This window comes from Brachionichthys hirsutus, chromosome 18 (genome assembly GCF_040956055.1).
Source record: "Brachionichthys hirsutus isolate HB-005 chromosome 18, CSIRO-AGI_Bhir_v1, whole genome shotgun sequence".
Lineage (NCBI taxonomy): Eukaryota > Metazoa > Chordata > Actinopteri > Lophiiformes > Brachionichthyidae > Brachionichthys > Brachionichthys hirsutus.
In genome coordinates this window covers 10924388-10938368 of record NC_090914.1, presented here as the reverse complement: position 1 = coordinate 10938368, position 13981 = coordinate 10924388, and the positions used below count along the sequence as shown (strand labels likewise).

Below are 13981 nucleotides of genomic sequence, written 5' to 3'. Positions count from 1 at the left end.
TACACCAAAGAGCAGGTTGTTAATACAGCAGTGTCTCACATGAGTAGCTAGTGTGTGCGTGTGTGCGTGTGTGTGTGTTGAGGTGGACTCCAGCTGACAGCACCAGTGTGTTATCAGTCAGATGAATAGGGACGAATCACTTATGCCAGTAAACACACACACACACACACACACTGAACACTTTCCTTGTCAACAGCTCAGAGGATGAAAAATGAACAGTCTATTATGAAGTGTTTCCATACTGTGTGTGTGTGTGTGTGTGTGTCAGCCAGGCCTGATAGATGGTGATTTATTAGGCAAAACAAAACAGAGCACTGAAAGCATTCCCATCGTGTGTGAGCGACGCGCAGCGAGAGGCGAGCCGATATGAGAGATGAACTAATGCATCACCTGCATCGTTAATTTGGTTTGTTTTGAACGCTTGAATTCATCGTCCGTGTTTAGACGTGTCGTTACGACACCCAGGAGAGGGCGGCCGGCACGCTGGCAACCATTTCCTTCTGACAGGTCAAAACAATCAGATGTCCTACTTGCATCAGTGCACCTGAATGCACCTCGAGTGTGTGTGTTTGTGTATCAACAAGTAGCGCTGCAATTTATAATCACACAGTGTCAATCAAGATTGTTCAGTAATCTGCTCTGCCTCCTGATTGGTTTAAAGGTGATACTACCTTTCCATTGATTGGATGATGCGTCTTCAATGGCGACAGGAAAACACACACTCACACTCTCTTTCTGTCTTTATCTGTTCCCCGTCCTCTTCCTCCTTTTCTTTCTCTTTCAGCCGTTTATTTTCCATCTCGCTCTCTAATTCACAAAATCCACTGAGTCCTCTAAGAACCTACAAATCTCTCCACTGTTCTCCTCCAGCCTCGCAACAATGGCGGCCTTTGAATGTTTAGAGCAAGGACCCCAGACGCCGATAAGCCCGGTGTCGGAATGTCCAAATGCCGGCGCCAATACCCCTCCTCCCAGTGCATTATGGGAGCGTGATAAGAACACAATGGAGGAGCGTCTTTATCGTGTTCCTCGTGCTAATACGTCCACCGCCGCTTATTCTTTTTATTAAGGAGATTTAATTTGTTTAGGGTGTTAATAAATCATGCAGCGCTTCAGGTGGTGTGTGTGTGTGTGTGTGTGTGAGTGTGAGTGTGTGTGTAACTGCTCAGGGCTAAATCCCGTCTAGCCTATCAAGCAGAGAAAATTACTTAAGCAACACACACACACACACACATCGTATACGTTCATCTGTTTTCTGACAATTGTAATGACATCTAAGACTGTTTGCTAATGCTAATGCTAATGCTAATGCTAATGCTAATGCGTGGCGGGACTCGAAGCTTTCAATATCTCATCTGGCCTGGGAATGCCCCGGGATCACTCAGGAGGAGCTGGGAAACCTTTTGAATGCCCGAGTCCTGCTGGCACTGCAGGGATAAAAATGGACGGATGGATGTTTTCCAATCTTGATCTGGTTTCAAATGCAGGGCATGCAGATCAAGTAGGCGAGTGGGCGATGGTGGACTCTGGATGGCGTGTGATGCCTGACTTTAATCCAGTATCCCGTTGTTGTCCCAATAATGAGGCGGATGCAGCGCAGACACACTGGGCTAGCCTCCAGTGTAGGAGTAATTAACATGAGAATAGCCTGCGATAAAACGGGAAGTTAAAAAATTATCACTCAGTGCTTTTTGTGATCAATCACATTGCAGCCTCACGGGCATTTTGTGTCGCGGCTCGCCCGGCGGGAAACATCAGCCGTCTTTTCCCGTTAGGTTTTTGTATGGGAGGCTTTGAAGGGCGAAGAGTGGAAAAGAGGAGTGTGGGATCCTCGCCACGAAACACTAATATACAAGCCTGCAGCCATAATAAAAGTATATTTATTATAAATATCCACCATTCTTTTTTCCCTGCAGCCATTTTAATACAGAGAACGTAATGATTCCCAGTATATCTGCTGGAAAGGGGAATGACATCAGCCCGGAATAACGGATTAACAAAACCAAATTCATTCTCACCTAATTCTCAAAAATTCACTCAACTTTTCGGTCATTTTGTGTTGTGTTCAGGGACACTCCGACGTTTGTGAGGCGCTTTTGATTCGATCCTCGGTGGATGTCATCCGGGCACAAGACTGAATGTTTCCAGTGAATCTACTGTGATATCTGTTGGGTGAAATCAAAGAAGAAGAAAGGAGTGTGCAGACAAGGATGCACAGATGGAGGAGTAGAAGAAGAAGAAGACAGAAGAAGGCCGTAGGGAAGAACGAGTTGTGGTAATGGACTGCAGAGCAATCAATATTAATTCAACATCAGACACGCTGATTAAAAAACACAAAACTGACAACTTTCAAACTGCAGCAGACTGTGTGTGTGTGTGTGTGTGCGCGTGTGTGTGTGTCTACAGCTCAGCCTTTTATTTTTTGTCTAAGTTTCTATAAACGGGAGCGTGTGCGTGTTTGTCTGCTGCTCACGTGTTGATACAGTTCTCAGCGGACAGCAGCTTGTGTGTGTGTGTGTGTGTGTGTGCGTGTGTGTGTGTGTGTCTACGGGGCAATTAATGGAGCAGCAATTGAAATGCGTTGCGGTGGCCCGTTGTGAGCCGCTACAAGGCTTAAAATGCAAACACTCCCAGAGACAAAGGACACGCACACACACACAGCGGTGTTCCCAGAGGATCTCCTCGTTCAGCCGCCGTGACCTTGACAAGAAAAACAATGTTTCTGCTTCCTCTCTTTTCCTTGCATCCTTTTCTCTACCTCCGTCTTTTCTTTTACTAATCCTAAATTCCATCTGGATATGTTTCTTTGTTCTTTCTTTTCACATGTGAACACATGGAATTCACAGGAAGTAGAATGGACTTCACTTCCTGTGCCAGTTCTTCATCTACATATTAGTGTATGTAATTAACATGTGACACACATGTGATCTTTCATTAACGTTCTGGAACGGCATGCCTGTCCTCTTCAGGGTCACGGGAGGGGTGGAGCCTATCCCAGCTGGATTTGGACGAGAGGCGGGGCTCACCCCCGACAGTTAATTACAGGACTACATATAGAGACACAACAAATCACACTCAGGTTCACGCCCGCTTCACCTCTACTGCGTGTTTCTGGTGGTGGGAGGAGCCTGGAGAACCCGGAGAGAACCCACGCAGACGTGTGGAGAACATTCACTCTGCACAACAAACATGAAATGACTTGTATCCAACAGATCTGACTTTGGAACATGGTCATCCTTTCATGCACGGTAGGGGGCGGGGTCCCCTTGCGGCCTCCAGCCGTCAATCAAAGCCACCTTTGAAATCAGAGAGGAACGCTGCCGGCCCGAGACGCAGATCTGCAGATACTGCTTTCATTCACGCCCAGGTAGACGCCGCCTCCAGCCCTTAAGCCCAAAGACCTTGGCCTCCTGCAGCCCATCTGCAAGCTCCGAGGCCTTTGTATGAGTTCGTACTTGACATATTTACGATGCCGCACAGTGAGAAAAGTTTTTGCATGATGCAGTCTCAACATGGCGATAGCGCCGTCTCAATATCTGCAAAACAACTGGGAGCGGTCGCCTTCGCCTTCACCGCCGCCGTTTGGCAGCGCCTGATTATGTATGAGTTGTCTATTAGACAGGGACTTAGGGAACACGAGCTGTATTGTGTATCTGGATACGATCTGGGAACAATCTGTGGGCTTCAAACAGAGGGAGACGCCGCCGATGGAGAAGCTTCACTATCTGAAACCACTGTTTGTTTTCAATTTCTCATTCCAGCTGATTTCCTCTGGATCGGGCGGCGAAGAGGTTATTACTGATACAGATGAGCCTGCAGAGTGTGTGTGTGTGTGTGTGTGTGTGTGTGTGTGCGTGTGTGTCTGCAGCATCTTTGGAGTCCTGTAAATCAGCATAAATACACTCAAACAACATTAAAGTGACAGAGTCTCGCATCTCGGTGAAGAGTTTAATTGTGGGAGTCAGATTCTGACTGGTGTGGAGGTGAGCAAACCCCCCGCCGCCCCCCTCCCAATGTAAATCCTTTCTTTGCCCCCCCCACTAAGTGTTCAAGCGGCTATAACGCCATAATTTTTTGCCAGAATGTCATCCAGGCTCAGATCTGAGTGTTAAAGTCGCCTGAATCTCCACTCCTTACTTTGGAAACGCTTCTCCTCTTCCTCATCTTCAGCTCACTTCTGTAATAAATACAACAACCTGTTTTCATTTTATAGGATTTTAATTAAGTGTCTAATTTAACTGATGCATGGTTAAACTAAAGGGGATCAAGGATTGAACCTTGGGGGACGCCCCGTCTCACTACAGGCTTGCCCAGACATCGTTTTACTGACACCAGATGAGTGAAGGCACAAACAGAGACACTGCATCTGTTTCTATAAGTTCTGGGAAACATACATAATAGCCTCTCCACCATGACATCCCATAATTTACCCCCGAGATATCAAATGACAGACAGACACAAACCTACACTGGGGTCCCCGATCTGCACTGCATTTGTTTTATGCCCCATCTGCTCATTGTCCCCACCGTCCCATTACTGTTAAAGTACAGCTCTACGGGTGCTGACAGGGAACAAAAAAGGACGCTCAACCAGAGGCGTGTGCCGTGTCAGTTCCGACGGCAGACAGAGCGTTGAGAGACGGAATGACGGGTGGGAATGTATAAAGATATTAAGCGTACAGACACACCAGTGTTTATCAGGAATCATCGACAGTACAATGCTGCACACATCCCGGTGATGCGTTCAGGGCCCGTTTGAAAAGTTGTGGTTTTTATTGAGGAGAAACAAATCAGATTCCTGTTTGTTCTTTTATTTATTTTCTCGACGCCGGATTAAAGACCTCCAGAAAATGGAAGAAGGTCACACTTTAAATTAAAAGCTGTGCATTTACACCTTTATTGGACTCCTGCATCTCTTTTCTCGTTGCATTTGAACATTTTAATCAAATTTCAAAACTCCCTTTTTCATGTTTTTAATGTTTTACGTAAAGCCCCGCTAAATTGCCTCGATCGCTCACCTTGATCCGTCCATCCCTTCTTTTTATATTTTAAACTGTGTCTGATGCATTCAGTGAACACACACACACACACACACGCACACACGCACACACACACACACACACACACACTAGCCAGTGGTGACATGGAGTTATGCTGACATGGCCTAGCATCTGCTCTCCAGCTCCGGAATGACACCGATTTGCACTTAAATGAGTGGATTTAAGTGGGATGCCACCATTACCAGTCGGCCACGCGCGATCCCAATGTCTTTATCCCATATTACACTGACGGGGGAGGGACGGGGGGAGGGACGCCAAGAAACAAGGAAGAGAGGGAGACAGTGGCAGAAATGGTGAGAGGAAAGGGGAGGGAAATGGAAAAGTAATGAGAGAGAGAGATGGAAGAGAGGAAGAAACAGAGGAGGGGCGGTGGATGGGGTTGGGAGGGGTCAAAACACTGAAGAGCATCACCTCTCCTTTTCCTGTCGTCTTCCACCAGATTTGTGTCCATCTCATTGGGTCAGAAGACTCCGCCAACATCCACCTTGAATGCAGAGCGTGAACGGCCCTGTCGCCTCCACCCTCTGTGGGACTCAGCTGTGTTCTTTATAGCGTCTCCTCCGGACGCTTCAAGGTCCAAAACCTTCTCCTCCCCCTCATCGTGCCTCCCTCCATTCTTTGGCTGATCCCCCTTTGCTTACTTTCACCCTCATCCTCCCCTACCTGACTAATTTCGCCCCTTCTCTCCCCCGTCTCTCCTCCTCCAGGTGTTTTGCGGGGATAAAGGATTGATGAGGCCATCAACTCTCTGCTCTTGACATTTACAAAAAACCCTCCAAGCAACCCCCCCCCCGCTCCCCTGTTATATCTCTGCAGCGCTTCCTCGCCCGTCCCTCGCCCGACCGCATCATTAAGACCCAGTAATTAGGGCTCATTTGTAAAGCCAGTGTAAATAAAGGGTCCATAATAGCCGGGATATCACTCACTCTAAACATAAACTATGCAAGTGTGTGTCTGTGTGTGTGTGTGACAGAGGGGGCATTAGGAAATTATCCCATGCGTCATTAGAGTGGAGGTGTGTGTGTATAATTTAGGAAAGTTTGTTGTGAAACAGAGAAACTGAGTGTATTTGTATGAGAGAGATAGAAGATGTGAATTAATCATTCTGTGAGTGTGCGCGTGTGTGTGTGTAGGTGTGTGTGTATGTGTGTATGTGTGTGTGTGTGTGTGTGTGTGCTTGTGTTGGGAATGACAGGAGGCGTTAGGAAATTAGCGCCTGTGTCATTAGCGAGTGAGAATATGGAATGTGTGGTGTTAAAGGTCTCAGATTTGATGTGTGCATCGAAGCTTGTTTAAAGATAAATTAGAGAAAGAATTTCCAATAACGCAATGTCGTGTAAAAATAATACTAGAGAAAGACATGGAGAGCACAGACCTCCTCCAAGCAGCTCGTTCCCCTCCTAACTGGATCTACGCCGTCCCCATGGTGATGGATCAAGCCCTCTGAAAACCTCCCACACTCATTCACACTCCAATAACGCCTGGGAAAAGATTCAAGATTCAAGATTCAAGATACTTTATTATCATTATGCCAGTGGCGGGCGGTGCATTTTACACCTAGGCCTTCAGTGAAGTCCTACTTAGTCCGACTTGAATAAATACCCCTCATAATACCATCATTTATGACACCACGGCTTTAGAAATAATGTACAAACACACACTTACGCACTACTGGGTGTTGCATCACCTCAATCGTGTACAACACGGGATATTTTTTCTGGAGCATTTAAAAATCAATAAACTGCATCAGCAATTAAAACTTATCACTATACGTGGTACTATCAAAGTTATAAATAAAAGGGAATTTAACATTATTTGTCCAAAAGTCCACCAAGAATATAGGCAAGCTTTAAATTGCAAACTTGCAGTTTAATATAAGAAAGACCGCAACAAAACGGCCACATTTGTCTCGTTGTGTACTTCCACTACAATCACACAGCTGCACCGGCGCGCCACATTATTTACACACATTGCATTTACAGTATATCTGTGATTTTATTTCGTTATCATGTTAAATAAATAAAATGTTGGTACTCACCAAGACGGCTGTCCCCCAAAACAGTTATTTGAAAACAAAATCCATTCTCCTTTCTTAATGTTCCTAAATCCAGTGTTGCTCCAAACATTAAATCAATCCCTTGCAAACAAAAGGCATTCCCAGCAGAACAATTTGCAGCGACTCTCGGAAGCTGTAAGCCAAAAGTTTGAAGCCTGGAAGTGGCGTACCAATCCTTTCCCCACCTGGGACAGGTTAGCTAGCTCCGGAGTTGAACGACGTCGGCTCACGAGAGCTAGCTTCTCTGTAAAGGTCCGTCTGTACCGGTGTGCATTAGCTGATGACGCAATATGCATAGCGCTGCCCTCTCACACGGAGTATCCAATCACAGGCAGGAAGGCCTTACTTTCACCAACTCGTGATCTGATTGCAACTGTCTATCAACTCTAAGAGCCAATCACAGGACGCGTTATTGACTTGTAACCTGAGACAAGCAGGAAGGACCTGTTTCACCAACTCGTGATCTGTTTGGCTATCGCAACTGTCTATCAACTCAACTCTACGAGCCCGTTCACTTACACAACACAGACGGCAAGCAGCGCTGATTCTGAAGGTCTTGGAAGGATAGTATTTGCCACTGGTGCATTGAAATCCGCCTGGCAACACAAGCTAGCTGATTGGATAAAAACTCTCACCTAAAAATACATCACTGGAATATAATATGACATGAATGTGAAGAATATATATATATATACATAAAATTAAATTGATTTTATCATAAATATGATCATGTATTCTTGATTTCTGGTTATGTTAGGCAAGCAGAGAAGGCCTTGCAGGCCCTGACCGCCCGCCACTGCATTATGCAAACATAATAAAATCGTGTGAAGGCCCACGGCTTAAGGCACACATCATAACATAATCAAAATCAGAAACAAAAACTAAATTCTCTCTCTTAAGAAACAATATATATACAGTATACACAAAGAGAGTGAGAATCACTCAGATCAAACATCCTCAAAGACTCTCAGAATAATGTCTTCAAGGACACTCTGGAATTTCCACAAACTTCGGTAACGGATTTAACTTCACAGATTTATTCAGATGTCAGGTGAGGAAAGGAGCGCCGGCCGTCGGAAGGTCAGTTTCACTCCGCGTGTCATCGGTGACTCTCGCCGGCTGATCGATGGGAAAACACATCGATCGGCCGGCGCCGCCCGAAAGGCAAGTGTCAATCAATTTGGGGCTTGTCAATAAAGATGATTGATCATGGATGTGTTTATTTGCATGTAACGATCTTAATTTTCATTCTTAGGATGCATTACCTCGCCTCCTTTCCACACCTCCTGCCTGCTCAGGTTTGCATCGACTCTTTTGACATCTTTTTATGTCCTGTCATTTTAAATTAAAGAATTATTATTATTATTATAACAGAAATTATAAATAAATTCTCTTTTTCACTCCTAACCCTTTACTTTTGAACCGACCTCTGTAATCTCTTATTGATCTAATCAGCCAATCATTGCTTGATTACATTCCGATCAGTTGGAAAAAAGTCGTAACATCCTTGTATTGTGTATTCATGATGGGGGGGAGGGGGCGCATTAGCATCAACAAAGACCCCTCCATTAAAAAAACGACTCCTCTGATCCCAGCTGGAATAAAGACACGTCTCCACACACACACACACACACACACACACACAGACTGTACTCTCACTCAATAAAACAAGCATCAATTTTGTTTTCCGACTGTGCCGCTGATCTCTTTACAGCTTCCACCGCATCCAAGTAATGGCCAGCTGTAAATCTAAACCCGAGGAGGAGGAGGAGGAGAGGAGAGGAGAGGAGAGGAGAGGAGCGGAGAGGAGAGGAGAGGAGAGGAGAGGAGAGGAGAGGAGAGGAGAGGAGAGGAGAGGAGAGGAGAGGAGAGGAGAGGAGCGGAGAGGAGAGGAGAGGAGAGGAGAGGAGAGGAGAGGAGAGGAGAGGAGAGGAGAGGAGAGGAGAGGAGAGGAGAGGAGAGGAGAGGAGCGGAGAGGAGAGGAGAGGAGAGGAGCGCAGAGGAGAGGAGAGGAGAGGAGAGCAGAGTGAAAACAGTATTATTTGTGAGTTAATTCCTGATTTATCTTCCTCCATTGATCAACACAATCTCGCTCCACAAAGGGCACAGATGCACAGATTAATACGCCACTGAAAGTAGTCCCGAGCATCACTGATTACTGCAGGTGTGTGTCGGTGTGTTTGGGCATCAGGACAGGAAACAGGAAGCATATTTGTTGGATTTAAAACGGCCTCTGATCGTTTAGTTCGACACTGTTTTCATTTGTTCTTTGAGAGGAGTGTTGAAAGGGCTTCAGGTGGGGCGTCCTTGTGAAGGTCGTCGTTACCCGCCGCACCTTCGGTCCCTCTGAAATGCACAAGAACGCGAAGCGGCCACCTGAATCTCAACACGTTGGAGTGTTTTTAATGGCGCCGGGTTGAACGGGATGAGCAGCGGGCGGGTCGAAACCTTGCTTCACCTTCCGACAGCGGTCACGCCTCTTATGCATGAAAAGAAGGATGAGCCGAAGCTAAATAACCAGCTGAGTGTGTGTGTGTGTGAGTGTGTGTCCTTCAACAGGGCCTACTTCACCTCCTGCTGTCTGTCTGTAATGCATGAAGCGTCTCATCTGACTTTAAATCCTCGCCATGCTTCACCTCTGACTCCGCTGCTGCTCACCGAGCGGCTTCATCCATTTCAATGGCCGCCGTCCACGAGGCCCGCGTGTAGACACCGCGCACACGGACGCACACGCCGACGCATGCATATGGATGGATGCACGCGCCAACAAGACAGACAGAGGAAGAAGTCTTTCACGCAACGATTGGCTCTGATGTGTAACAGTAATAAACAAATATTTAAAACAGCCGGGAGACTCCGCCCCTGATCTTTGGCTTCTAATGTCCAAAAACGGAAACAAAATCAAAGCAGCAGAGTCACGAGGACAAATTCAGGAAGTCCAAGAGCTTCCGGAATCAGAAACACTGGACTTGTGTTTCCTATTTGAGGGAGTTTCATGTCTTAGCGTCCATATCTATTGTGCGTTTCCCCTGTGAGGCTGACCCGGAGCCCGGCGCCACGTCCCATCAGCCTCCGGTGCGTCGCCGCGGTGATCAGTCAGAACAAAAGGCAAAGGAAGCTCTCTGAGGTCCAGATAACCTCCTGCAGCTTCCTGTCAGCATGCTAATACGCCTCCTTTCACACCGGTCGACAGGAATACGAGAAGGAGTGAGCACGCACACGCACACACACACACACGCTCACACACACACACACACACACATCTTTTGTTGAGATGAAAAACAAAAGTGGAACGATTAAAAATGAGAAACATGGTGACTTCTTCCCTCCATCCACACCTTCATGTGTCTCATTCCATCCGTCTCCTCATTCTCTTTCTTTCCTATCTCTCCATCACATTCGTACTTTGCCTTTCTTTTGTTTAGTTTCTCAATCCCTTATTCACTCGTCCTCCATCATCCGTCCATCGCTACATCTTTGACAACAACAGCAACCTTCCAAACGCCTCTTTGCTCATTCTGCTTAAACCATGTTTAAATTCTTCCTTTGAAATGTTCTCCATCCCTCTTTCTTCATGTTTCCCTGCTCCTTTCCTCCTCATCCTCTGAAGGAGTCCTCTTTTCTCCATCTCCTCATTTCCCCTTTCATTCTTTCTACCCTTCTGTCCCTCATCCCTTCATCTTGTTTTTAACAGGACACACAATCAATTAAAATCATAGAATTATTTTGGATCGATTATAAGAAGCCGCATGTGTGTGTGTGTGCGTGTTGTCGCATTCCATTGCATATGCTGGTTTGGCATGAAGTGGAGCTGGCTGACGACTATATTTGGGCGTAACGGGCGAGAATCCAGCAGACTAATTTGGGCCTGGCCGGGACGGACACAGTTATTATTTTCCTCTGGACCATCAGGCAGAGGACACAAAGCCATCTGCCACTCGCACGCATGCACGCACGCACACACACACACACACACACACATCTCAATTAGATCACGAAGAAGGCAGCTGCAAACGATGCTTGATCTCATAAACATACACAAAAAACATTCAAATGTAGCCTAAACACACACACACACACACTACTTTGACGACCTGGCGACCTGTCCGGGGTGAACCCCGCCTGGTGAGCAGAAACACGCCTTGATATCCGTGAAGCATTTTATCCAACGTCGTGCCGGTAAGGTTACGACGAAGGTCTCAGCTGCACTTCGTCAACTTTTTAGGGCTGAGAATTAAGATGAAAAAGAACCGGAAGGCGAGTTGGACTTTAGTCATCAGCCGTGCTTAACTCTTTGTTAATGCCTCGACTAATGGCCTTTTTGATTGGCCGGCCGCGTCCATCTTCCCTCTGACAGGAGTTCAATCGACAAATCGTCTTTACTCATAAATCTGCTGCCTGAAGACTGTCCCAGCGTGCGAGCAGACTCAGAACCTCGTCAACCCCCCCCCCCCCACACACCTCCCCGCTGCTCAGACATTGTTCCTGCGATGTCATTCAATGAAAAAAATAATTAGCGATATATTTTCCTTCTATAAAAACAAATATGGCAAAGTGAAGGAATGCCAGCGATTAAAGGAGAAGAGGAGGAAGAAGAGCAATTAAGAGGATGAAGGTTGACAAACTGTGTGGACACACGTAGGATTACCGGGCTGGAATCGTGGAAGGCAAAGACAAGCTCCCTCTCTCCCTCTCTCTCCCTCTCCCTCTCTTTCACTCTCTTTTTTCCTAATCGGCATGCTACTTCTTCAACAGCTGATAAAAGCCGTGAGAACAAGATAACCAGCTCGGCGACGCTGTCGGAAAAGCTTAGGGGACCCAATTTGACAATTAATCAATTATTTGATAGAAATCATCAATCAATCTAGGTGGGGGGAATTACTCAACAGAAGGGGGTAAGTGGGGGAAAGTGAGATAGAGTGATGCAGGGACAGAGGAAAAGTGAGAGAAAGAGGGGGATCTGTGAGGAATGTGGGATGGGCCAGCCTCGTTCCCTCGCGCCCGTATCTAAGCGCTTCCTGTATGCTGAGAAGAGTTAGCGTTAAAGTGATGGAGCGAGGGAGAGAGAGAGAGAGGGGGGGGGGGGGGGCGACTTCTATGGATCCATCGAGACACTGACACGGTAGCATTTCCAGAAGAGACTCTGAAAATGAAGTCTTTTTTTTCCGTTGTGCTGGTTTATGAAGAACACAAATGATGTCATCAGTAACAGGCTAGCTGCTCTGATGTGGTGCATTCAGGTTCGGTGGGATTCTTTAACATATCAATCTGAGCTGGTTGGCATGCTGCTGAGGTAAACAAGGAAACGTGTCAGTCCCTTTTAATTCAGCGTCACGCGCGCACACACACACAACTTGTCAATAGGGACTTATTAGCGCCTCCAAGGTCGATGCGACGACCTTCAGGATGGACGTCTGTCTCCTGGTGGAGAGAGAACCAATTGAGAGGCAGAACTTGTTACTGAGCTAACAGAGTACAATGAAGTGTCCCTGACACACACGCACACACACACGCACACACACACACAGCAATAAAATATGCATTGACGCTTTGTGCACAAATCAACAACCGTCTGACGAGCTGATGAGATTTGAAATGAGCCTTAATTTGTTGGGAATTGTCTTTGGTAATGACGGGATAGAGAGAGAGCGAGAGAGAGAGAGAGAGAAATAAAAGTAAAGATGGAAGCCAAAATGCTGCAACGAAACTGTGAGAAGCTTCCTTTGTATTTTTTGCATGATGACATGACAGACAGACAGACAGAGAGACAGACAGGTGTATATCCTACCTGTGACAGGCCCAGGTAGATGGAGACGGTCTCAGAGATGTAGAGGAAGCGTCCCTCCTTGTTTAGTGCAAATACAAACCCGTCCAGAGACTGAAAAACAGAAGAAGAAGAAAATCATTTTATTTTCACCACAGAGAAACTTAAGAGAAAGTATAAGGTTCAGGGACAGATCAGAGTTTATTGATTACATCATCAAACAGTAAAGAAGGGGGCGCTCTGAAACTCCACACACACACACACACACACACATACCGGTCTGAATGTGTCTAATGTTGTCTTTATGTGACTCTTATCCTCTCTCTCACACACGTACACACCCACACATGCCCATGCACATGCACATACGGACACACACACAAAGGCCTTAATACTTTTGAGGTCAGGAGGGTTAATTAAATGTGGTTCCCTACTGTTGCTGCCGATATACTACTAGATCTCTCTCTGTTTGAGGCTGTGTGTGCGTGTGTGTGTGTGTGTGTGTGCGTGTGTGTGTGTGTGCATGTGTGTGTGCGTGCGGGCTGTATCCATCAAGAATAGAAGGAGCAGTGAGTGAAACGCTCTCCTATCAGTCAAATAACATGTGTTTGTTGTTAATGTGATAAATAACACAATGTACTGTGTTTGTGTGTCAGGATAAGAAATGCAAAATGTTTGTTACGTTTGACCTTTAACCTCGATCCTGATGTGTGTGTGTGTGTCCATATCCGTTAAGTCTATCCTTCTAATAACAAGATGCTAATGAGATGTTAATGGTTAGTGAGCCTCATCAAAGTCTGTCCATGCTAGGTAACTAATTAGCACAGATCCTCATCCTGTGTGTGTGTGTGTGTGTGTGTGTGTGTGTGTGTGCGTGTGTGTGTGTGTGCGTGTGTGCCCCCCTTCTCATTGGACATCCTCAGATGACACTTAAATCATTTGATCTATGCTGTAATTGACATTGATAAGTCTGTGTATAAATCTGTCCTTGTATTTTAAAACCTGTCTGAACCATCAAAACAAGGTGGGCGGGGTCTGTATCCCATGGCGATAAATGCAGACCTGGTAACAGTTGGCAACGGAGTAAATATCAGCGGGGGTG

At 46.2% G+C, this 13981-nt stretch overlaps 1 protein-coding gene across 1 annotated transcript in view; it reads right to left on the bottom strand.

Annotated features, from left to right (window-relative positions):
• Positions 1–13981, bottom strand: part of LOC137907442 (neuronal PAS domain-containing protein 3) — a 107361-nt gene that overhangs the window by 22948 nt on the left and 70432 nt on the right. Inside the window, exon 5 of the mRNA XM_068751779.1 lies at positions 12904–12993. Within this exon, the coding sequence (XP_068607880.1) occupies positions 12904–12993 (90 nt within the window). The remainder of the gene's footprint in view (positions 1–12903; positions 12994–13981) is intronic.